This window comes from Styela clava, chromosome 8 (genome assembly GCF_964204865.1).
Source record: "Styela clava chromosome 8, kaStyClav1.hap1.2, whole genome shotgun sequence".
NCBI classification, from domain to species: Eukaryota; Metazoa; Chordata; class Ascidiacea; order Stolidobranchia; family Styelidae; genus Styela; species Styela clava.
The window spans coordinates 5,567,826-5,593,563 of NC_135257.1; the positions used below are offsets into that span (position 1 = coordinate 5,567,826).

Sequence of the window (25,738 nt, forward strand, 5' to 3'; positions counted from 1 at the left end):
AGCGGCCTGTCCGCAAGCTATTCATTTACTTATAAAAATTCCGATTTGGTTAATTTTGTGACTGTCCAAAGAAGCAATAACGACATCAATTTAATTTGGCAATAGTAGTGTCGAAATGTGGCAAAGAAGCTGTAATTCAAATAGGACATTATCTGAGTTCCAACAGACGATTTCAATTACCGCCTTGTTGCCACATTTCGACACTACTATATTAAAATGATTGACATATGTATTTCTCAAATACAAAGCAGCAAATACATCCGAGTAGTTAAATGAAGTAATTTCTATTTACTCAGAAACATTAATCGTGAGTAGCAATTTTTTTGTTTTTATAATTTCATTGTGTGGCTCTGTATATACCAGTCAACCTCTTCATGGGTTCTCTTCATAACCTCTTCATAACACAAAAAAGAACCTTTGTGTTGGAAGATGAATCAGTTGAAGTTGATTGCGCATATTACGGGAATTGATATACATGGCAAGGCTCAACTTCAGTAGCTAATTTCAATTATCATTTAATCTCATCATTCATACATTGTTTCGTAATTCCTGTGGTAGGTTATAATTTCATGGAATATGAAACTACCACCGAGTATCTTATACCACGTTCACAGAGTGTTTCATTTCATATTTTACCTTCAACTGCCGAAATGTGAAACGAAAATCCAGTATCAAATTTCCTGTTTTAGTTGCAGGCTCGATTGTGAATAAACTGCTATTACTTTATATATATTAATAAAAAATTTTGAGCTCACATAGTTAGCAAATTGAACAAAGTGGAATGGAAATACTCAGAATGTTTCTCAAACCTAGCCATTCAAAATAGGTTATTTTTAATTCTGGCAAGAGAAGCAGTTTTTTATCTTCAATTGCTCACTTCGAAAAAGTAGATTAGTTTCAAGAAAGATTGTACAATAATAAAAGTTTACGATGCCTAATAAGATTTTTTATTCTTTTTTGTTTGACGCAATAACATGATCATTGCTTGAACGACAATCATGTAAAGAGGTATTTCCCGCCATCGCCCACACATTATGTCATAAGGCTTGCGGGTTGAAATTTTTCTACTTAGTGCAAAACGTGATATCCCTTGAAGGATCTCAATATAGGTCACCGATTGCGATTTACCGACGTCGACAACGTCGTTTAATCGAAAATATTACTTCCCGATTACTTGTTTTGTTTCTGAATCAAAATAAAATTCTACGATTTGGTATAAATCAAGCACATCGTGAATTTTGCAGACTTTTATATTTCGCCTACGGCGTTGGTAATTTTCCACACCTCGACAAAATTTATCCAAACAGAGCAAATAAATTATGAGAATACGATGTCAGTGAACCGGTTGACAAGGCAAGGCATGCAAGCAATATTGCAAGTTGAAACTTTTCAAAAAGAATAACCAATCTTTTTATTTAAAGTATTTCGTTGGCAGAAAGAAGATGATAATTCTTAAGATATTTATATTTGTCGTTGTTTTTATAAACAAGTGTTTTACTCTACCTGCACCAGGTTCAACAGGTACGTTCAGAAATCTGTCTACTACTAATCGTAATTTTAATATGAATTAGAAATCTAAATATCTTTTTCCATCATTGGCGTGGTCTCGGACAAATTATAAAAGTTTCTGTAATTCAATGTTCGCTTACAACTCTCCAATTTTTTTGAATACAATTTCAGACACATTCGAATGTTATGCTTACGGTAGTCAGATTGAATTATTTCATACCAGAGTTTGTGATGGGATACGGGATTGTGACATGGGAGAAGATGAAACAAACTGCCGCACTTCGCCAAACGTAAGCCAACTTTTTTTTAAATTAATACTGAAACTAATAAACCACAATTACTGCATTTAGCAAAGTAGCTTCAAGGATTGAGATAAAAACCCATGAAATTAGTACAAATGTGGTAGATAATGTCATTACATTAGTCCAAATTATAGAAATATCGCATTTTGAAATGATAGTTATGTCAATTGAATCCAGAAATTACGTAAATAAAGGAAGAAAAAATGTTTGTGTTTTTGCTTATCACCACAATTACATCTACAGCTTATGGGTAATATATAGATCTATTCGAAGTAAGTCTTGGCGGAATACATTTTTGAACTTGGTATTATTATTAATATCATTATTATTCATTGCCGCTTATAACTGGCGAACTTTTGTGCACCAAATCTATGATATTTCTCGTTAGATGTCCAAATGCTCCTTCCCATTATGAGGACTTAAAACTACCAACTGTGCTTTCCACGTAGCTTCAAATACGTGAATATTTTGTTAAAGCAAGTATGCTATGGGGTTAATCAGATTTCTGCAGATGTTAGCTAAGCTTGTTTGGACATGTATGTATATAATTATAGGCGCTGCCGTAGTATGTGAATCAAGATGGCGGACACCGGAACGTAGTATGTGTACCAGGTTAGGGTCAGGACATAATTTTATTCCAATTTTCCTTATTTCAGTTCTACTAAGAGTTCGTGGACTGGCCGACTCCCGTAGTATTTGTACTAAAATTATGGCCTAACCCTAACCTGGTACACATACTACGTTCCTGTGCCCGCCATCTTGGTTCACATACTACATGAGTACTTGATTATATACTAAAAAACATTTATGCAATTCATGTGTATAAAAAGTTCAATCATGTGACAAAATTTCCGTCTATCCTTAAAAAGTTTAGGTGCTTATAACATTTCTCGGAAACTTCCATGAAGTTGTTCATATGTGATGTAAAAAACATTTTGAGTTTTACGGTATGCATTTATTTTTATCGCCTTGCCACCCACACCAAAACCTAAGACCTTCCCTTTAGACTTGTGAAATAGCGCAGTTTCAGTGTGAAAATAGACGATGTTTGCCAAAGACTTGGGTTTGTGATGGAACTGATGACTGCCGTGATGGAAGCGATGAAGCGAATTGTGAAGGAGTCAGTAATTTTTATATGCTTTCTGTTGTGAGCTATTCGATTAGTCTGCAGATTACTGTTTTTGTTCATCAGAGCAAAAATTGCCTTCTACGTTATCTGTGGAGACAACTGTTTTTCTTTATTGGTATTTTTCCTGTTTTTCTTTATTGAGAAATTATACCGCTTTACTTCGATGACCCGATTTGGTCAAAATTCACGTGCAAAGATCAACATTGACTTACAGCAGGTTTCAATAAATCACACATCCTGAAATAATGTCAACTGATTCCAGTGTGAATTGTGATGATAACATATCCGCATCGCCTCAGTTTTGAAAATAGAGCTCGATATCATTAATTAACTAAGATGAAAATTTCATTGATTAAAGGTTACATGCACCAGTGACTACTTCAGTTGTGGAAATGGAATTTGCATGCCATCCACATGGCGATGCGACGGCCAGAACGATTGCCATAACGGTAATGACGAACTTGACTGTCCTGATGACAATGAAAAGGTAAGTTATGCATTCGTGTATTCAATTTCATATCAAGGTTTATGAAATGTTATTGTACCTAACTATCCTGAACTAACAGACAGATGAAGTTAGGGGTATGAATCGGCTTATAATTTTCAATATATCACATTCTTTGCAAGGTAGTGTGAATGAGTTGAGAACCAAACCGGTGTCTCCAAAATGTCGTGTCCCACTTGTCCCACATTATCATATTTTTCAATTTCTAATTTTGAATATAGCGCTCCAACACCGTTTTCGTAAATTTAGAATTGTCGAACCAGATAAGTACGACTAGTAAATTTTGTATTCTATGGGAATTTTCCAAGATATTGGGGACGGGGTGAAATATTATTTTGACCACGTAGAAATGCCATTATTGCCGATTTATTCAAGTATTTAGTATCAGTGTTTTATTCCAAAGCTGAGTTACGTGAATTCTCAACACTGAGTATTAGAGAGATTACTAATTTGCGAAATTTTTAATTATTATTATTTAATACGAATGTAACACGGACACGCTAAAAAATTAAAAGCCTAAAAATGACAACTATCAGCTAATATTTACTGCGGCCTTGGATTATGACAAGTCCCACTTGGGAAGTCGCCATTAGGAAATAAAAATCGCTGTATTGTTGCGAAGTTTTCAGTCTTCAAGTAAATTTCGAAAAATAAAATTGTCACGGCGATCGTTTCGACGGCCGACATCCCAAATACGGTTGTTTGAAATAACGATACTCATTATTCGGTGTTGTGTTCGTTGAAAATATTCGAATAATTCGACTAAACAAACTATTTGCCCACCACTAATCACGACGCATGTTAATTAGCATTGAATGGCGTTATAGTGAATAAGTAATAGTTTCACATTTAATGCAATTGATCGGCGCTACATGCGAGCGTGTTTTTGTACTTACTGTACTATAAACGATTTTGACGCTACTGACATCCGCAAGTTACACTTCTCTCAAAATTTATTTTCACGATTTCTAATGTTCTATTTTCAAATGCGGGTACTGCTGACTACGGATTCATGGTCGATATTTGAAATAGGACTTGCAAAATATTCCCCATAAACCGCCAGGCACATAAGAGGCGGGCTACACGTAACTGTGGAATTTCGCTGTGAACGACCCATTTTTTTCAGTTTATTGAACGCCTTACGTCGTCGTGAATTGCATTTTGGGTGCTCTGTTTTAATTTCACCGAAAATTTTGCGCCCATGTAGGTAACTATCCTATATCAACCCGGCTATATTCCGGCACTGATAAACCAAGTCATAATTTGTCACCCATGTCATCAATAACCAAAACTTTTGTGATTGCTATTACCAGAAAGCCTATGTTGAATGAAAGTGCGACCTGCGGTTTTACTCAGTTATCTTTATCTGGTCCTCCTGTATTAAATGTTGCACACCCTTGATTTTAACTACTTAAATTGAGAATAATTCAGGTAGTCTGTAGACTAATATGATATCGTCAGGCTAATAACCGTCATTTTTTACGGTTTTGAGTTTTTTGTAAAATGTAATAGGTAAGGTATTTATGTAATTCTGTGCTGCAATTGTTTCGTCAAAATGAAGTATCCTCGTTACCGCATGACTATTGTGACCACACAAAGGCAAAATAACCTCGGCGACCGATTTTCAAGTTTTTGCATCTCAGATTCTTGCTTAGCGCTTATAAATTTGAATATTTACTACAGTATAGGAAGGCGTGCACTTGTGATATTCACTGTCTGAGTCCAATTCACCTTATAGTTGGCTTTTATATAGGGGGACATTGCTGATTTATTCTTTATATTTATTTTTAGTCTTATTTCGGTGGGTGTGCAGAGCGTGTTATATTGATGAAACATATATTCTTAAACATAAAAAATAATGTATTTGAAACAGATTAGCTATTTTGGAGATTACACATCTTAGATACTGAGAAATACATTCGTTTTTGGATTGTTTGGTTTTCAGGACTGGTGCATATAGTCAAGTTGCAAAATTGCGTATGTCCCCAGTCATAGACACATTTCTGCTTAAGTCACAGTGCGCCATTATGACGTCACATAACTGCGTCATACAAATTAAGTTAAATCTGGCTACGATCAAAAAATTGAAGCATGGCAAAATATTGACTCACAATGGCATAACAATATCATTAGGAAGTTTTTTACGTTTTTCTAAAAACTGCTAAAATTGACTTACGCAATTCGGTTATTAGCGTGACGATATGTAAAAGTTAATAATGTCCCGAGCAGATGTTGACATTATCTATCGAACCAAGAAATTATTGCCCCAACTAACATGAATACTACCATATTATTTTATGATATTTTTACCATTCTATTGCATTTTTCTCTCTGATTTTATATGTAACTGCAATACCTTATATTTTTTCTGCCAAGATGTTTGTTACTTTAGTGCAAGAATCAATTGCTTTTACTATTTTATGCCAATTTCTTTTTATTTCTATGTTAAGTTCCATTATTTTTTTCATCTTCGAGTCAATTCGTATTTAATGATACTAGCCCAATTGAAAAAATACTACAGTCACAATTTCTCAAATCACTGTAATCATATATTTTTGGTGCATTCACTACAAAGACATAAAGTCATGTTTTTGGTGAAATTAGTCTGCTTTACGAATGTGTCTTTCTAACAAAAATTAACGAATTGCTTCAATCGTTCATTAAAAAATTGAGCATATACTATATGTAAACATAGGCTTATTCGTCACGTATATTTTCTACAAATATCTCATTCTTCGAAGACACGTTTTCCAAACCGGGAAAAAATTCATCCCTGGCGAATAACTTTGTCGTTTTGGCGAGGAATCGGCTTTGTATTTGCTGTAGTATTACTGATTTTACAAAGTTCGTTATGCTTATTATAATATAAACCACACATTCAATTAGAAAATACTGGAACTGTACAAAATCGGTTTTTCAACTAGCGCACAGACAAGTTTTTATGCATAGTGAGGGAAGAATATAAGGTTCAAAAATTTGAGAAGGGAGAAGTTTAACGAAAAAGGTTGGGAATCACATGACTTGTACACCTACATCTTATTCATCAGATGTTTTGTCCACATGTATCCCATTTACCATACATACCATTTAACAAATGTTTTGTCTACCAACAGCTCATTCGCAAAGTGTTTTCTCTTCATACATGTTGTTCAGCAGATATTTTTACTACATACATCTCATTCACGTGATACATCTCCTATTTTGTCCACATACATCTCGTTTCCATAATGAATCAACAGCTCATTCGTGAAGTGTTTTCTCTTTATATATTTTGTGCAGAAGTTTTGTCTATGTATATCTCATTCGCCAGATAATTTGTCCACATGAATCCCATTTATCACACTTCTCATTCACTAGATATATTTTGTCCATATATGTCTCGTTTTCCTCATGAAACAGTCGCGGTGATTATTCGCTTGTTAAAAAAAACGACTTTTTCAGCGAGATTTTTCTGTTGCGTAAAATATTCAACCCATGGCAATTAACTTAATTGTGTTTAATGTAACTCACGGTGGCTTCTATTCAATACATTATTACTCTAAAAAACAAATTGAATATGTGGACATAAACACATGAGATAAACTGCCTGGTTAGTTCTGATAGGTATGTTTGCAATCTTGCTAATGCGTTATCGCCGTTAGGAATCCGTATTTTGCCATTTTGGAAATTATAAAATTTTGTACTCGTAACACCGAACCGCACTATCGCAATGCTGTCACTAAGATTATTTTTAAGATATAACCGTTATTTCTCACGAAGTAAAATATAATTTAGCACCATAAAACTTGATTGGATTAATTAATTTATCATCACAATCCGCGTCGCGTTTACAACTTTGTATATTGTTGGGACAAGTGGTACACGTGCTACACGTGGGACAAGTGGGAAAAGTGGGACACGACATTTTGGAGACACCAGAACCAAACAAATTTGAAGTCGGTGTCACCTACTTACAAAGTTCGCCATGGCGTGATATAACAACAAACTGAGAAAGACATAAAATAAATTAATGTGAACAATTTAAAATCGTATTTATTTTTATTTTGGAGTGCATCTCAAAAAACGAATTAATTCTATACTATAAGCATAAATCCACATATTCCCCACTGGTATTCAACATGAAATTTATTTCAGCTACGAGTATGTGAAGTAACGGAATTTCGTTGTGGAAGTGGAAGTTGTATTTCTAAACATTGGGTCTGCGATTTCCATAACGATTGCGGAGATAACTCTGACGAATACAATTGTACTTCATCACCTGTGAGTAATTGGTTACAATTTTTTTTTGGCTACTGACCGTCAAGGCCTCGAGTCTTCATAATACTAACCCTCGAGGTAGGTTTCGGCCAGGGCTTGAATCAGTTTAAGTTAATTTGGTCAGAAGCACTCTATCGCCCATCTTACCGCAATGGCCTTTAGTAGCAAAAATAAAAGTTGGAATTGCCAACCTCCAGCTCTTTCAATTTCTAGTGTTTTTTTTCGTTATCAGACTTCTACCTGTAGTTTTATAATTTATTCTCGTAACATTTATGCTGAATATTGTATAAAATCATAGATGGTTTGATAATCGAAAAAAACCTTATCTTCACTGATATCACTGAAAACTGATGCTTTTCTTTATTGAACGAGAATTCGGGGTTATCTTCACGTGTCCGACTTGTTCAAAATTCACTTGTAACACTTGACGTCGACTTTGCAGCATGTTTCAGTAAATTATCTTTTTTATAACATTATTAAAATTAAACGATTCCAATCTGAACTTTGATAATTTGTCATATTGCAACAAAATAAGGATATTGGGTATATCCGATTTCTATTCAATCGTTTCAATGTATCTTATAGTTATTACAAAAACATTGATGTTGGCTTTGAAAAATAGAGAGTTTATTAATAAGATGTGAATCTTATTGACTGTAGGTTACTTGCATCGGTAGCTACTTTAGTTGTGGAAATGGCAAGTGCGTACCACGCAAATGGCGATGCGACGGCGAGAACGATTGTCATGACGGTGAAGACGAAGTTGGCTGTCCTGATATCAATGACAAAGTGAGTTATACTATTTACCATGCGTTTTCAAACTCATATGAAGTGTTAGTATAGTTACAAACTCAAATCCATGTCCTTGGACACACGTAGTTGGGTTATTTAGAAGGTTTATAATAATCCAGCTTGTCCGATTTATTTCTCATTTTTTATACTATTTGCGGGCTGGTGTATCGGAAATGCAAACTGACCAAGTTCAAACGTGAAGTCAAGAGCACCAACTTATAACGCCAGCCATGACACGGATGTTTATAGCAATGATGTATTCCCTTGTAAACTCTAAAACGTAAGATGTATTCTAAACGTCAATTCATTTTATACATTGTACTATAGACTTGCAATAAACATCAGTTCCAATGTGGAAATGAGGACTGTTTTTCTAAGAATAGCACTTGTGATGGCAAGAAAGACTGCTCAGATGGCTCAGACGAAAGTAACTGTGAGGTAAGGATAAAATCAGCCATATCATTTGAACAAGACAGCAATGCTCATATCTAACCGCAGCAGTAATCTATGCTGGGGATGCAACGAAAACTACTCAGCGGCTTTTTCAAATGCTTCAAATCCTTATTACGAAGCAAGACCCATCACTGCGATAGCAATTTATTTCCGTACCCGTGAGGCAGAGGTAGGCAGAAGGTTTCCGTAGTGCGGTGTGCGAGATATTTTCAAAAATACAAAAGGAATTCATTTTCATTGAATTTTCCACATAGAGAAATGTATTAATGTGAATTTGATTATAGTTATTTGGTCATTTGTAACGCGCAAGATTTTTTACGATAAGTGTGGTCGGTTCTTCAGTTTTTCCATCAGTATAAATACGGTCGCTTGTGCCTCATAAATATTTAATCGGAGTTTGGTGAAATATTTTGTTTGTTTATGTACTTGTGAAAAATGATGTTTGCTTAAGTGTATTCACTCATTGGGAGTTCGTTCACCAGTGTTTTATTTGATATGTTCTTGTTAATCCTTTAGACCAGTTCTTTTCTGCTTATATGGACAAAATAATTGTCAAAGTTAATTCTTATTCAGCTACAGAAAACATTCATTTGTAGTACGCAAAAATAAAATATTGCAAACCCTTGACGCGGGGCCTTTTCTGGGCATTCGGTTTGTCAAAACGATCGGCGGACCAGTCCATATGGTAGCTTGATATACGCAAAACCAGGGAAATTTGGGATGGCATAGTGAGCCCTATGAGATCATGACTCCTTCCATGACTTATAGTTTTGCTTTTGAAATCGATTCGATCCATTCATATTACTCATTAATAATTTTCCACAACAACCAGAATCGCCCCAACAAAAACATACCAATTCAGAAAAACCCATGAGTTCAAGTAGAATGATACACATTATCTGCAGTAGGTTCAATTATGACTTGTTTCTCTAATTAAAAATAACACCTATTTTGAATTTAATTCTAGATTCGAAATAACTGCGCATTATATAATTTTGAACTACATTTTTGTGTTTCAAATCTATTGTTTTCAATTTTGCCTATTCTTGTAGTAAAATAACTCTAATTTCATTCAGAAATGTAAATCAGGAGCATTCAAGTGTTGGGATGACAGTAACTGTATTTCTGATTTTTCGAAATGTGATGCAATCGAAGATTGTGATGATGGTTCAGATGAAATGTTCTGCCCGGAGGTAAATATATTTTTGAAACTAACTTGAAAAAGATTCCATTAAATTCCAAGCAACGTTTTCGTCACAATATCAAATGTTCAGCTCACTCCGGAACGAGCATTTAATAATGCCACAATTCGTTTTCATGCTCATTCATTTCGAAATAATGATTTCGTGTTTTACCAAACTGTGTAGAAACAAGAGAGCTGTGCTCAAATATATGGACACGTTAACTAGAGCGAAGCAGTATTTACCTTTGACGCCACCGGTACCCACAAAAAACTCCGAGTTCCGCGTAGAAATAATTTACAGAATCAAACCGGACAGCCAGTATTCTCATGGATAAAATAATACAGCGAAATTTTAGACGAAATATCAGATTTCATGCGAAATTTAGAAATGAATAAAAGTAATAGCCTTCTGGCAAAAAAATCAATCTTCACTCACTGAAAATTTGGTCAAGCAATTGGTCAAGTATTCGAAGAGAAAAGCGGTTTTTTTAAAATGATAGAGACAACTAATAATGAAAATAACAATAAAAATTTTGAAACGATCGTTATGTCCACTACGTGTCCAATAAAGAAAACTTCGTCATTATCTTTCTGCAGTGCGAAGAATTCCTTTGCAACACCAGAGAGTGTATTCCTAATGAACAAGCATGCGATGGTATTCAACAATGTTCAGATGGAACGGATGAAAAAGATTGTGAAGTTTGTAGATGATATTTAAATCTTACAGTATATATATATATGTGTGTGTGTGTATGGCTAATAACACCACGATCCTGTTTGACACTTTATTATTAAGTTATATTATACCTTTAATTTTAAGAAACAGCAAAACGTTAGGTATGCTGAGATCCTGAATGCCGCGAATGACGTCATTTGCAATGACATCCCGACTTCAGTATACTTCAGTATACATTAACGCAAAATTGTTACCATAACGTGTATTGAAAAACGTTATGGCATAGGCATGGTTTGAACTTTTGGAATTGGAATTCTACTCAGAGATGATGATAAATATTTATCGTGTTTAAATAATTTGTAATTTTCACTCAATTACCTCTATAGTATGTTCGAGGATGTCCACCAAATCACTTTCAATGTGACAATGGACAATGCAGACCAAATAAATGGAAATGTGATGGAATTGATGACTGCGGGGATGAATCGGATGAAATCGATTGCACATATTACGGGAATTGATATATATATATATATATAATCTATGAACTTGACTATGGGAGCTTATTCCGATTATCATTCATACATTTTTTTTATGATTCTTATTGGAATAACCTAACTGATTTCTTGTAAGGTGATATCACCACCCTATAAACATCACATTCATCGAGTGTTTTGCGTCCATATTTTATCTTCGGTCGATGAAATACATAATGGAACGTACGTATAACATTTCTCATTTTATCAACAGACTAAGTTGAACTGGTTGACTAGCAAAAATTTATGTCTATATTAACATAGTTATGGACTAACCTGGTCAACAAGTTGAGCCGATTACGTCTGCGCTTTAAACAGTAATAAACTGAGTATATGTTCCAAATATATGATTTCATATATTGGGCACACTCAATGGCAATCGCATGGTTCTCAAACCTGAATGAATTTGAGAAATAAATATTTACTGTTGAAAATTCTGCATTAAGAAGATAGCTACGATCTACTACTCTAGGTTGGAAATTTTTCTCCAAGAACATTGAGTTCTGTGAAATTCACTACCACCTTGTTGTTTTCCTGATCATATTGCCCCTGGCATTTTAGTAATCTTGTAGCAAAATATTGTCAACCAACGAATATGCTTAAGAAATTAAGATTGAATATTAGCTACATCGTAGCAGTTCTTACAAGGCGACAAGTGTATCGGTCAAAATGAATAAATGTATATATATATATATTGGGTTTAATTGGACAGAATATTAAAGTGGATTGAATCTGATATTTACTATCAAGTATATACTTGAACTTGTAAATTCTTTAAATTTCTTTACGGCCGATATTGGGTACATCCAACTAAATAAGTGAGATAAATTCTGGGGCGGATTGTAAATACGTCAAAAATTGTGTATATTAAATGTAAATAATACATATTATATAAATATTCTTCGATTACGGATTATACACAACTTCAATTTTCGAAGAAAATAAATTTGGCCGTAGGCACTAGTCGTGGTATTATACAAAGTTGTGCTTTCTCAATTCTTAGTACATACATATTTACTTGGATTATCAAGCAACAAACGAACCTACAGTTTTTTAGTCAACATAAATTTTCAGTTTAGGGCAGTTTAATTTTGTTACAGTGTAACAAAACTGCCATGATAACTCTAAGAATAATCGTGTTCATCTCGGCCTTGATAGCCAAATGTTATGGAATTCCGAAGCCGGGTATGTTTCAAATATTCTTGGTATCTTGTTTCTTGATATCTTAGGTTGGCTTGTTTTATAAGTATTTTCTTGGAGAAATGAGTGGGGAAATCTGTGACTATGATATCTGTGATAAAGCAATATAAAACAATGTGGCATTTATTAGCAAGATTCTGCATAGTCATGTACAACAAGAGAGCAATCTCAAATATATGGACCTAGCGAACAACAACAATCTTTGACCAAAACGATCGATGGGTTCACACTATCAGCTCAATCCACAAACATATAGACACCGAGTCCGTTACCGTTTAAAACGCATGTCACCTGAAAATGCGTTGGCAATATTTTGTAAAATCTTCAACCAGACAAGGTCCAGATTGAATTTGAAGATGATAGAAATAATAATGACTTATAAGACAATTCAATTTAACTATCAAAACCTGGAAACAATTAGTTCAGTGGATAAGATAAAAATTTTGTTACAACTACAATTGGAAAAAATGCAATAATTCTCTGTCTGAACAGTGCAAACGCGTGATACTTCTGCAAAATAAAAACGTGTTTATTACGTTTCCTATAGACGTTATTCGTTGCGTTTCTTTCGGAAGCCAAATTGCTATATCCGGTAGAAGAGTTTGTGATGGAATGCGCGATTGTGACGAAGGCGAAGACGAAGAAAATTGCGATCAATCACTCCATCCATACGTAAGTCTACAATAAAAATGAAATGAAATTTTGAATCAACTTGTTCTCTATTTGAAATGTTGCAAGGTTTGTCCCATATAAGTTTCTGAACAATTCGCAACTATGCGTCTCGGTACTATGTTTTGCAAGAACGGTATTTTTTGTTAGTTGGTCATACCCATTTTTGTCAGTACCTAACTCAATTAAGATGATGTTTGGTTATATCACCACATTTATGTCGTAGCGTTGAAATATTCGGACACAAAAGCGAATTTTTATCAGTAGCCTATCGGTAGTTTTTCTATCAAAAATAGTATTATTGTTAAATATCAAGTTTTTGACTGTAATTTAAATATGCCATCATGATAGTCTAAGTCACAAATTCGACTTTGCAAAATAGATGTTTCAGAATTTTTGGATTGGTTTTAATACTCAATGTGAAAATTGCGATGTCGATTTTATTTTTTGAAACCGATGTATATTAAAAACTTTTAGAAATTCAATTTAGAGGTAACGATAGTAGAAAATTATGGAACTAATGACATAGCTATTTGTGCTTTTCCGCCCCTCATCTTTTTGTTAGGATTGTGCAAAAAGAGAGTTTCAATGTTCAAACGGCATATGCTTACCAAAATTCCTGCATTGTGATGGAATAGAAGATTGTGGAGATGGAAGCGATGAAACCAATTGTGACGTAATTAACGTAATTATTTTTTTGTGCTTTTGATTAGTTTAACTCGTTATTGTATTTTTATCTCACTCGTGACAGTATTGACCAAAACCTGTCTACAAAGTGAAGAACGTGTAAATATTTAAAGTTTCATGGTCACACTATTTATAATCTCACAAAAAATTCAGCTCAATCCCGTCAAATACCTATAATTTAGACAAGCAAAATCAACGTCTAATAACGTTTTAAATATAGTTTAACCTTATCACGCAAACAAGAAACAAACAGTTTAAGTCGATACAGGTGAATATGTCTTTTCCTAAGGCACCTTGCGAGTTGGAGAATTTCGATTGTGGTGATGGAATGTGCATACCGGCTAGTTTTGTATGTGACGATGAAGCTGATTGCGTAGATGGTGAAGACGAAGTAAACTGCACTGCGAAAGAAGTAAGTTGACCTTGCATTTAAGCATACAACGGTTTCAAGCAAACTCCATGATAGAAGTCATTGTATTAATTTCACAGCACATGGTTAACAAGAATGCCGATCGCATGTTGCTGTTTGCTAAGTTGAAAGTACACTTGCGTTTCGAGGTTCAAGGTTTTTCAAGGCTCTTGCGAATCAAGGTTTATTTATATTCCCGTTTATTTTTTATTCTATGATACGGGTTTCTGTAATAACCAAACTTTAACTTGGAAAATCAGCGCAATTTGATGGCTAAACTCGATGATTTAGAGTTGATAGAGTGGATGTTGAGAATATTTCCAAGCGTTTCGCATCCCGCTTGAGTTTTTGTGTTACAAATATCCCGATCTGTGAGATTTTCATTCAATTTCGTAATATTGAGTAGGCCTACATTCCTTTTGTAGTAATAGATTCCTAAACGGGAGATGTAATGCAAAGCGGTTCTAACTAATTACTGTTTCAGCCATGCACAGAATCAGAATTCCGTTGTGGAAATGGGGATTGCATTAACAGACTATTTGTTTGTGACCATTATGGTGATTGTAATGACGGATCAGATGAATTTAATTGCACGGTTAGTGTTCAAAAAACATTTATATTCAGCAGTTACCCCCGTCTAAATCTTTACATCATCTAATCCGTTTTTATTATTTCTTCTATTACTTAATTCCTTTTGTAGCCTATTCTGCTCCTCTATTCTACCCCTGCTATAACCCAACAAATCTCAACTCATCAGAAATCTTTTCTTTTTGATAAATAACTCATGGTTACCTATTATGCCTAAGAGGGAAGGAAACAATTGATATACTTCATCTTAATTCAGAAATGCAAATCAGGTGAATTCGAATGTTGGGGCGACGGTTCTTGTATTCCTGAGAAGTCAAAATGTAATTATAACAGAGATTGCGATGATGGTTCGGATGAAATTTCCTGTCCTGAGGTCGATAATTCCAGTGTAAGTTTTATTAGATCCATTAGTTGAATTTTATCAGAATTTAAAATATAACTTTGTAAAAATAACGCGCCAAAAGTGTATGTACATGTCTTTTTTTCGCCAACAAAATAGATTAAAGCAACATATTTTTCCCAACATATAATGAATAATTAAGCTGATTTGATACTCTGCAGAATCTAAATGTACCATTTCACGTGCTTTTCTGCAGTGTGACGAATTTCTATGCAACACTAACGAATGCATCCCTTATGAACAAGCATGCGATGGCATACAGCAATGTTCAGATGGAACGGATGAAAAAGATTGCAAAGTTTGTTGTACAAACATGATATTTGTATAGTTTGTTAAATTGAAACCTCTTGTATGGAGCTCTGTTGAGTACGACGTCTAATATCGTTTTCCTTTATATCCGATACAACTGTCCTTAGCTATACCACTGCATAAAAAATATGATGCAAATTATCAGAGTTAAGTTGTGGTTATTTGGACACCAATTGTCCATATGGATCGTTTTGTAAAATCGTTGTCGTAGGACTTTTTGTTGAAAAAATGGCTATTACTCGAAAATGATCAATTTCTAATTTTCAATACTTAAGAACTGAGGAAGATCGAATTGGGCTTGCAGGGACCGTACTGTTACGGAAACTCTTTGAATACGGTATAACAGTCTTAAGTTCCGAGATATTTATCAACAGTACAAAACCAAGTCACAGTCCTCTCCCTAGTTTTTTTTCTTCAAGCGGCAATTCGCCGGCTTATATATTCGACAGCACAGATGGGCCGCCAAAAGTGTCACATCATTACCACTCATTTTGTTGTCGCCTCATCTGTTTAGTCGGTCGAATCAAGGTTGACACTACAAGCTCCGCTGTCGCGGTATTCGCACGATTAAGTGAAGTTATATATATTGAACGACAATAGAGGGTGGACCACAGATACCAGCAGGCTATCACCCTTTTTTAAATTAACCGTGACCACTATTTCACCCAATGATTCCTTGGTCTATTCGCGATAGTTCTGCGATTTCATCCAAGTATCTCATCCAAGGAGAGCATTGCTCTCCTGTTAATTTAGCCGAAGCAGCCTAAACCTTCAATCAAGAAGCGTACATTAACTCCTCAATAGACCTTATTCATTTAAAATCCATCCTACGCGCAAAAAAAAAAGTGACGTAAAAATTTTTTTTTTAACATTAGCTCTTATGGGAAATGTGATCACCAGAGCAGAAATTTGCATTTTTTGGGATTTTCTAGCAATATCTCAGTATGAACGTGGGCAGTTTTAAAAATAGAATATTTTTTAGATAGTTTTCGATACTTTTATCACTATAAACACGGTCGAGATTTTTTATAATCGTTCATCGAAATTTTAATGGGCGAGGTGTTTCCACTGATGTCACTCTCGCTTTACCATGACATTCGGCCATAGCATTGTGGTCTGCGATAAAATGCGCGCCGGCTGCTCGTTCTTCTCATTCTGTAGGACCGGTAATTGATTACCGACATGTCGTCGCTTAGCATTTAGTGAAAGACCTATTTTCGCTATTGCAGTTATGCTGAAATGGCAGTCTGTTCACGTATTCAGTCAGGTTATCTTCTCGTTATTGGCTTTGCACATGTCTTACCGATAGAGTGACCTTTCTCTAGAGGCTTGCTGACATATACGGTACCTGTATCTGTACCGGTATTGACTTTACACTTTATGTAATACAGTAATATGATGGTTAGATTAATGTTTGTTTGTACCGTACCGGTATACGACTTACCGTATCCTACCTATTGTCAAAAATGCAATAAAAGTTTTAGTTTTCACTCTTTAATGCAATACTGGTGCCGGTACCGGTATGCTTAGGACTGTATGGTACGGTAATTATTATACGGTACAGTTTTAGACTTAACAGTACCTGGTATGTGACAAATCAATTATCGTGTTGGAAATGTAATAATCAAATAATTTCTACATTAAGATCCTACTGTACGGTATATTATATAACATATCATTTACAAGATGTCAGGCCGAGTTTGCTGTGTCATCAAATGCACCAATCATGCCTATAAACTTCAGAAGTGGAAATCATCCCACTGCCCTATTCATAATGTATCGAAAGGTGAAGAAGGCTGTATTTGTACTCCACCGTTCGAGCATCATCCTTTTCCAACGGAACTCAAAGACCCGGAAGGTCGACAGAATTGGATACATAACATGAATAGAAAAGAACCGGGCAGTAGTAAGTGTGTACTTAATTGGCAGCCAACAAAATATTCTCGAGTATGTTCCATTCATTTCGTAGACGGGAGACCCACTTCAAGTAACCCATATCCAACTCTGTGCATGGGATATGAAACATCAATCGTATCAAATAAAAGATGCTTGCCCAGTTATAGGGCGTCTTATGCACCAAAATGTAAAAAACGTAGAACTGAAGTTTTGGCTGTTCCCACAAATTTAAATTTCGAACATAATTATTGCCTAAATGCAGATATGGGAAAACTTGCTCAAGTCATCAAAAGTCTTAAGATTGAGAATGCCAAATTACGAGGAAATAATAGAAATTTGAGATCCGAAGTTGCCAAACTAAAATGTTCATTTCGGAAAGTTAATGCTCTACCTCCATTACATACAGACAAGTCCGTGGCATTTTATACTGGGTTTCCTTCAAAAAAAGTTTTAGACAAAGTCACAAACCTTTTAAGAAGCAAGGCACCAAGGACAAACTTTTTAAAAGGCAACGCACCAAGAAAACGTATTATCAGCTCCAAAATCTTAATGTCTACCCGGATGCATAAACTGAGCTTTTCTCAACAACTCATTATGACTTTAATGAGGCTAAGACTCGGATTGTTAATCACAGACCTAGCTGAAAGATTTCATGTATCCCAAGCGACTGCATCAAGGGTTATCGGAAATATGTTGAAATTTTTGTCACATCAGATGAAAAGCCTAATCAATAATCCATCACGCTATCATATCATGAATTTACCCCGAAAGTTCAGAATAAGACCATACAATAAAGTCAGGTGGATCTTAGATTGTACAGAGTTGTTCATTGCGACCCCAAAGGACTTGCATATGCAGTGTATTACTTGGAGCGACTATAAACACCACAATACTGCGAAATATCTTTTAAGTGTCCATCCAAATGGAATGATTAATTTTTTGTCGCGTGGGTGGGGTGGAAGAGCAAGTGACAATCATATAGTCAAGAATAGCGGTTTTTTGAATTTGCTAGAACCTGGCGATATGGTAATGGCTGACAGAGGATTCCTCATCAGAGATGAGCTTCTCATTCGTCAAGCAGATCTATTGATACCTCCAGGAAAACAGGGCAAGGAACAAATGCCTCTAAGTGATGTGACAGCAACGAAAAACATAGCAAATAGGCGAATTGTGGTAGAGCAAGCCATAGGTCGCCTAAAAAAATTCAAAATTTTACAGTCGGAAATACCTATCAGACTATTGCCTCAATTGGACAATATTATGGTAATCTGCGCAGGTATCAGCAATATGAAACCACCCTTCTATTCCTAGGCGACCTAATATCCTGCCCCCCAATAATAGCCCTATGCTTTTGCTCTGTATTCGTGAGCTTTAACTATAGTTAGATATCTAAATTAATATACAGGGTGTCTCAAAAGTAAGTTACGTTTCAGGTACTTGTCTTTTCATTTCTTCAGAAAACATAGTATGGATAACTAGTAAAATTTAGGTAATGTTTGCATTTTTTAACAAACCATAAATGAAAAGGGGATTAACCTGAGAAATGAGGTGAAAATTCAAATTCTCTGAGGAAAACATTAATTAATAATTTTAAATTCTCTGTTTAATAGGCGCTAAGTTTGCCTTGCTAATCTACATGCTTTTTGCCAATCAGCAATTTTGCTCCTCATTTTTGGGGTTAATCTTATTGTCATTCTGTGGGTTGGGAAAAAGTGTAAACAATACTTATTAAATTTTACTACTTATCCATACTATGTTTCCAGAAGAAATGAATGCTTTATCACGAGTACCTGAAAAGCAAATCAAAATTAAAAGTGTATACCGGTACTTACTTTTGAGACACATACCTACATGCATATTTGCAAAAACTACCTTTTATTTGTGGGGCTGAGCCATCACTGATTTCAATAAGTTTACTTCTTGATATTTCTATTTTTGAGCCCTATTTGTTTCTTGCAAAAACTGCCTTTTTTGTGAAGCAGAACCATTACTGATTTAAATAAGTTTATTTCTTGATATTTCTATTTTTGAGCACTATTTGTGTATTTGCAAAAACTGCCTATTATTTGTGAGGCAGAACCATTACTGATTTCAATAAGTTTACTTCTTGATATTTCTATTTTTGAGCCCTATTTGTTTCTTGCAAAAACTGCCTTTTTTGTGAAGCAGAACCATTACTGATTTAAGTAAGTTTATTTCTTGATATTTCTATTTTTGAGCACTATTTGCAAAAACTGCCTTTTGTTTGTGAGGCAGAACCATTACTGATTAAAAATAAATTTATTTCTTGATATTTCTATTTTTGAGCACTATTTGTTTATCTGCAAAAACTGCCTTTTATTTTTGAGGCTAAACTCTTGCTGATCTATTCATCTATTAAGGACTATTTGAGTGAAACCCAAATAATAGTTTATTTATATTTGCTTACTCCTCTGCTGCCTTAAATGATTTATTTCATATTCATTTTTTTTACCTAATCTGACATTGAATGGTACTTCTAGTTCTGCTGTATATCCACATCCCCATTCATTAAACAATTCCTGTATGTAATCAGCATCATTTTGTTACTTGTACTCTTACAAATCATATGCCCACCCCAGGGATGGACCAAAAATTAAGGGTGATAGGCTCGCAGGACATATTTGTAGAAAGTTAAAAACCTTATTGATGGCCGATAAATCACAGTTAAGAGTTTGAGCAGCGCATGAAGTGACTGCGCCAACATGGCGTCTGACATTTAATGTGAAATTTTTGTTAAATGTTCAGATGCATATGTCTGGTCTCGTAGTAGATTATGGTGCTTGAAGTCGACTTTCTTTTGTTGTAATGGCGATTGCTTGGTCACCTTGATGTACAAATCGAACGTATTTAGTTTGATTCATCAAGTTCCTGTAAGATTTCCCAAAGGGTGCCCCCACTTGTATCAGTTTTTGGCATCTCTAAAATGCGATTTTTTGTGCAAGTTCATACTTTTATCATAGAGAAGAAATAAATGATTGTGTACTGCAAAATATTCCCATTCATTATAATAGGCGGACTCCTCAATGCTACTTTCCACTTATATTTGTGAGTAGACAGCGCTGCTTTACTCAAACTTCAGTTTATTTTTCAATATTTTGGGGTTTTGAGCCATGCCTTTACAAGGTGGTCTTGAAATCCTGAATTTCTCAGTAATAAAAATTTTAGCTGGACCTAAGTACAGCTAAAATTTTTATTATTGGGAAATTCAGGATTATAATGGCTCAAAGCCCCAAAATCTTGAAAAAAGATAGTTCTAAGTTCCAATATGATGGGCTTGAACATCAGAAATGAAATGTCCGAAACTTACATCTGTTCAGTGCAACTTAGGCCTAAGTCATAGGGGGGGGAAAAAGCTGAAGTGTGATTAAAAAAGGTTAATATAATCCACATTAAAATAACCAGAGCTCAGGTTTTCACCAACTGTGAATATCTAGAAAATCAAAAATAAAAAAATTCCAAATTGTTTTTTTGCGTTTTTTTCGAAATTATGACTTAGGCCTGTTCTGTTCTCATAGGGCGAGGTGTCCAAATCTGAACTTGTGTACCAGTAGTTCATTTAGCATCATTGCTTCATATACTCTTCACCTATAAAATTATTATTTTGTTTTAGAAGCTGAATCCTTGTGAGCTTTTGTGTTTACATATTGTTTATTTGCCAATACAGCTCGCCATTTGAAAAGCTGACACTCTGCTACGTCTTTGTTGACAAATAAATGATGATAGCTTATATGCGTGCGTTGGAATTATGTGTGTCAGGGATTGCCTAGGAGTTAGCTGATGGCTTGGAAATCCCATCGCATCTGTGTGTAATTACTTTAGGCCATGGAAGTACTGGCCGCCTCCATGAAAAGAGTTGATAAATGTAAAAAAAACTGGACTAATTTGGTTTTGGATAACCATAAAGAAAAACTCCATTAATATCAATGCTCTTTATTAATATGCAAACAATTTTTTACTCTAGTCAAAGCAACTTGGGAGCAACAAACTCATTGAAAAAATATCTCAACTTGGGCTTTATACCCATCCAAAAACTCTCATCAAACATAATTCTACATCTAATATGACCATGTACAGAGTAAACAAAAAAGTCACACCACTTAGTTTTTGAAATGGCCATTTGACCTTGAACTTGAAAATAGTATGGGTGTGTGGTTTTTAGCTTTGGTTCCCCCCCTTCATATACAATATATGGTGGCGGAGAGCATGCAGGAGAGGTATCTCTCAAGCTGTATGGACATTTAATTTCCAAAACACCGTCACCGCAGCATTTGCAATACACCACCATGTCTGGAGATGCCCCTAGGAACAGCAAGTTTTGGTCAATGAAAAGGCCACATTCTCTAGCTGTTATCTCATGTTTTGTTTGCCTCATCAAATCCAGGTAAACTGACTTTGCAATATTTTCTGTTTTCACGCCATATTTAACTGCAGGTAAGTGACCTAAATCTTTTTGTAGGCCGAACACTTTGTCTAATATTATATTGAGCCTAACATGCTTGCCTAAATTCAAACTATTGACCTTACACACTACCTCATGAAAATTTGAGGCAGTCAGCCTATTTTTGCGTGCCATTTTCCAATCATTATTAGTAGCCTGACCCTTTGTCCTTCTTTCTAAATCTTCAACCTCATCACTTGTAGCCGCTGTAAGACTATTTTTCCAAACCTCCTTCATACTTAAAAGCTTATCAGATTTACTCTCCTCTTTCCCTGCATATTCGAACATCAATTCTTGAGACACTGAGGCATGAGCTATGCTGAAACAACTACTCTCTCCAACATCTTTCAAACATTCCAGCCACTGCTCTGTACTTAGTGGTTTTTCACTTATAGGATCACTCTGTCGACAAATTTTTCTTTTGACTGAAATGAATATAATAGATTAAGTATATAGAAGTTCATCTCCCTCTTAATGATATTGCCCCATTATCAATCATTTCATTTCAGCAATCTGGCAGAAATAAAAACAAAAAGTAAATTAACAAACAGTGCAGTGCCTTTCAAAAATGAGTGTAGCTGCTATTCCATGTAGTGGAAGCTGGTTGTTTGAAGTTTCTGGATTCGTGGGTAATGTGAAGTTCGAGAATTGTTTCCCATTATCCTTCCATTACCTCAGTACACTATAATTTATACAAATGAGGCTCACCTGTTTCTCCGTATTTTGGCTTCTTCATTACTAAATGTCGTAGTTCACTTGGTTCAATTTTCAATTTTTTTGAGGGAATAATCCAAGTACATGGTAAGGAAGTGCACGCCTGATTTGAAGCACGCTCCATTTTTAGCAGAAGACTTGCTACATGATTACATGTTTGATGTATTCTAAGTATTGAAAAATAAATAATGTCACGAATAATTATATCATAAGAAGATGTTTAAGGACAGAGAAATTATTATAAATGCAGTATCCATCTAATCTCTCACATCAGCATAGAGTTTTCAGCTGAAAACTACAACCTTAGCACTTTTATAAATTTTCATTCTAACCATAATTCTACAACCTGCAGTTTTGTCAATTTACAATAATCTACTAAAATTTCACAATCAAAAATGAATTTCAGCAAAGTTATTAACAATTAAAAATAGTACTTTATGAGGTGCTCCTGAAGTATGTGTACCAAAAGGAGGTAATTATTTTTGTTCGCCTATTTTACATTAAGGCCTAACCTGGTACTCATACTTTGGGGGTACCCTTTACGAAATACATTCTGTAGGAATCTTACCCTGCAGTACAGGAACAAAATCCTCTAACAATCTGTCCATTATCCCGTCTGCAGCAAACCCACAACTTATGAGGCGGATCATTAATCCGCTGAGACGGGAAACAGTTTGCTTTCAGTATGCAATAATGTTTGAAGCGAAGATAATATACTTCTTTAAGCCACATGGAAGCAAAGTAGCTGTATGGCTTGCCCAGCTTATACCCATCCAAAATCTTCTCCATCACTTCAGCTTCACCTTTACTCAAATACAGAGCAATGTCTGTAATGTGGAGGTTAGGCCAAAGAGCTACTCCATTTTTTTCCGCAATCCAGGGCAATGGATCAGATTCAGACGAATTAGGATCGGGTAACTTGATTCCATCTGGAGCAAGTAGGATATTTTGATATTCCTGCACCACAGAAGCTGAAAGCTCCTGCGGTGACTTTTTTATCTCCAGGTTCATTGCCTGTGTTGCATATGCAAGGGCAACCAACTCAGCTTTTGTTTTTTTTGATGTCGCAAGTCCATATCTTCTCAAAAAAATCTTTAAACTGTCTACATTCCACCGCATTATGTCCTCCATAGTATATTGTGGCATTGTTGGATGAAGATTTTAGAATATATGTGTTAATTGTAAATAATCTGATAACAACTACAGGAAGATTGGCGAGGTGAAGCTTTTAGTCCTCGCTGCCGTAAGGTGGTTCACTAACCGCTGGTCGGTTACGGCTTGCTCCACCATCAAGTCCATGCTTCCGAAAACAAATAACTGGCTAACCAATACCAGACCTGGGCTGGTAACCGGACGAGAGGCCGTTGTTCGCCATATGATTAAGCCTCTCCCCCGGGATAAATATGTAAATCCTATTGCAATATTGTATTCGCTGGACGAAAAGGAAGTTGCAGTAGCCTATACCGTTACTGGAAATATTAGGATCAGTTATGCATTTGTCTGTTAACTGAATAAAGATTAACTACCACTACCGATTTGTTCAAAAGGAATTATTTTAAATAGGATTTACATATATATCCCGAGAAGAAGAATATAAGACGGCCTAACTATAAGGCGAAACACGTCGTCTCATCTCGTCCATGTCGGTTACCGATATGAGGCTGGTTAGTTAATTTTCTCCAAAGCATGGACTTGATGATGGAATAAGCCTTAACCGCTCAGCCGTCACTGCGTTACGGTATGTGAACCCCCCCAACGATGGCGATGAGTCCAACCCGAATCGTATTCCTACTTCAGTACGGTACGGTACCGTACTGTCCTAACGCTTCTGAAACAAATGTTCTAAATCAAGTTTTTTTGGCCTGTCGGTATGGTACCGGTGGTTAAAATACGGTAACCTGTTAGCTTGTCTTCAGTATATGGTATCCAGCTGTACAGGTATAGATGCGTTAAACCTTCAACGCTTCCAGTATCCACGGTTACATTACCGCCTCCGTTGACGCGCATATTTGACGTACTGAAGCAATGTTGGCCGAATGTCATGGTAAAGCGAGAGTGACGTCAGTGGAAACACCACGCCCATTAAAATTTCGATGAACGATTATAAAAAATCTCGACCGTGTTTATAGTGATAAAAGTATCGAAAACTATCTTAAAAATATTTTATCTTCGAAACTGCCCACGTCCATACTAAGATATTGCTAGAAAATCCCAAAAAATGCAAATTTCTGCTCTGGTGATCACATTTCCCATAAGAGCTAATGTTAAAAAAAAAATTTTTACGTCACTTTTTTTTTTGCGCGTAGGATGGATTTTAAATGAATAAGGTCTATTGGACGACTTACATTATCTCCTGCTGTGTCGACCATCATGAAAAGCCGTTTAGGTAAAATCAAATAATCGAGTTTTTCGTCGTGTTGTTTGCGTCAGTGGAATAAGAAACAACGGATCAGTAAAATGCATTCAAAATAACTATATAAAAACTATGCTTTTCTTTCAGTACGCAGGAGGATGTCCACCAAATCACTTTAAGTGCAACAATACACAATGCAGACCGGACAAATGGAAATGCGACGGAATTGATGATTGTGGGGATAAATCGGACGAAATTGATTGCCCATACATATAAACAATGATGATCAATCCCCGAATATCGTTGTTGATGCTAAAAAAGCTATATTCATGTAGATTTTCATACGACATTTTCATTGTATGTATATACTTATAACCCCATAATTGGTATTTAGTTGAACTACCTTGTTTCCCCGAAAATAAGACATAGCCTGAACTTCAAAAATGATTTTATTATAATCTCTCCTCCTAATATGAGACCTAGTCAAGAGGGCAAGTTTTTATTTTCGACCTAGTCGATAACAAGAACTCGTTTTCTACTTGTTTTGATTGATTAATAATCTATGTTTAGCAGTTATTTTAAATAAAAGCGCATTATTTATAGGAAAATGGATATCGGTTTTGTATAATTGAAAATCTCGTAATTCTCTACTTTGTAATTTCGATTTTGATAAATGAAAGTAAACGACATCAAAATGGATGCGGTACGTTTA

At 35.3% G+C, this 25,738-nt stretch overlaps 3 protein-coding genes across 10 annotated transcripts; 2 read left to right on the forward strand and 1 right to left on the reverse strand.

Annotated features, from left to right (window-relative positions):
- Positions 1 to 1,254: 1,254 nt before the first annotated feature.
- Positions 1,255 to 11,535, forward strand: LOC120346528 (uncharacterized). 2 transcript variants are annotated; one of them, XM_039416294.2, is made up of 10 exons: positions 1,255 to 1,521; positions 1,681 to 1,799; positions 2,818 to 2,931; positions 3,299 to 3,427; positions 7,580 to 7,705; positions 8,363 to 8,491; positions 8,822 to 8,932; positions 10,024 to 10,140; positions 10,728 to 10,829; positions 11,193 to 11,535. In XM_039416294.2, exons 1-10 carry the CDS (start codon positions 1,443 to 1,445, stop codon positions 11,325 to 11,327), a joined length of 1,161 nt encoding a protein of 386 aa, XP_039272228.2. In that variant the 5' UTR covers positions 1,255 to 1,442; the 3' UTR covers positions 11,328 to 11,535. The 2 variants fall into 2 exon arrangements, with proteins under 2 accessions (XP_039272228.2, XP_077971841.1); XM_078115715.1 differs by lacking the exon at positions 2,818 to 2,931.
- Positions 11,536 to 11,669: 134 nt separating this feature from the next.
- On the forward strand, positions 11,670 to 25,650 carry LOC144425918 (uncharacterized). Of its 7 annotated transcripts, none has more exons than XM_078115717.1 (9): positions 11,670 to 12,527; positions 13,090 to 13,214; positions 13,777 to 13,896; positions 14,167 to 14,310; positions 14,388 to 14,489; positions 14,792 to 14,902; positions 15,152 to 15,283; positions 15,492 to 15,593; positions 25,174 to 25,650. In XM_078115717.1, exons 1-9 carry the CDS (start codon positions 12,458 to 12,460, stop codon positions 25,300 to 25,302), a joined length of 1,035 nt encoding a protein of 344 aa, XP_077971843.1. In that variant the 5' UTR covers positions 11,670 to 12,457; the 3' UTR covers positions 25,303 to 25,650. The 7 variants fall into 7 exon arrangements, with proteins under 7 accessions (XP_077971843.1, XP_077971845.1, XP_077971844.1 ...); XM_078115719.1 differs by having other exon boundaries at positions 14,188 to 14,310; XM_078115718.1 differs by having other exon boundaries at positions 13,777 to 13,887.
- On the reverse strand, positions 20,474 to 24,994 carry LOC144425916 (uncharacterized). The gene is made up of 3 exons (XM_078115709.1): positions 23,242 to 24,994; positions 22,668 to 22,840; positions 20,474 to 22,384 (listed from the first exon to the last, which is right to left on the reverse strand). The coding sequence occupies exons 1-3, from the start codon at positions 23,817 to 23,819 to the stop codon at positions 21,483 to 21,485; spliced, it is 1,653 nt and encodes a 550-aa protein (XP_077971835.1). The 5' UTR covers positions 23,820 to 24,994; the 3' UTR covers positions 20,474 to 21,482.
- Positions 25,651 to 25,738: the final 88 nt, after the last annotated feature.

Excerpts from the sequence above, each read along its gene's own strand:
- LOC144425918 (XM_078115717.1), top strand. The coding sequence starts at position 12,458 with ATGATAACTCTAAGAATAATCGTGTTCATCTCGGCCTTGATAGCCAAA. Across the intron at positions 14,311-14,387 it reads TAAACTGCACTGCGAAAGAA|CACATGGTTAACAAGAATGC; the intron begins GTAAGTTGACCT and ends TTAATTTCACAG. Across the intron at positions 15,594-25,173 it reads CGGATGAAAAAGATTGCAAA|TACGCAGGAGGATGTCCACC; the intron begins GTTTGTTGTACA and ends CTTTTCTTTCAG.
- LOC144425916 (XM_078115709.1), bottom strand. The coding sequence starts at position 23,819 with ATGCCACAATATACTATGGAGGACATAATGCGGTGGAATGTAGACAGT. Across the intron at positions 22,841-23,241 it reads TTTTGTTCCTGTACTGCAGG|AATACATCAAACATGTAATC; the intron begins GTAAGATTCCTA and ends TTCAATACTTAG. Across the intron at positions 22,385-22,667 it reads GCCAAAATACGGAGAAACAG|TCAAAAGAAAAATTTGTCGA; the intron begins GTGAGCCTCATT and ends TATTCATTTCAG.
- LOC120346528 (XM_039416294.2), top strand. The coding sequence starts at position 1,443 with ATGATAATTCTTAAGATATTTATATTTGTCGTTGTTTTTATAAACAAG. Across the intron at positions 1,522-1,680 it reads ACCTGCACCAGGTTCAACAG|ACACATTCGAATGTTATGCT; the intron begins GTACGTTCAGAA and ends ATACAATTTCAG. Across the intron at positions 10,141-10,727 it reads ATGAAATGTTCTGCCCGGAG|TGCGAAGAATTCCTTTGCAA; the intron begins GTAAATATATTT and ends ATCTTTCTGCAG.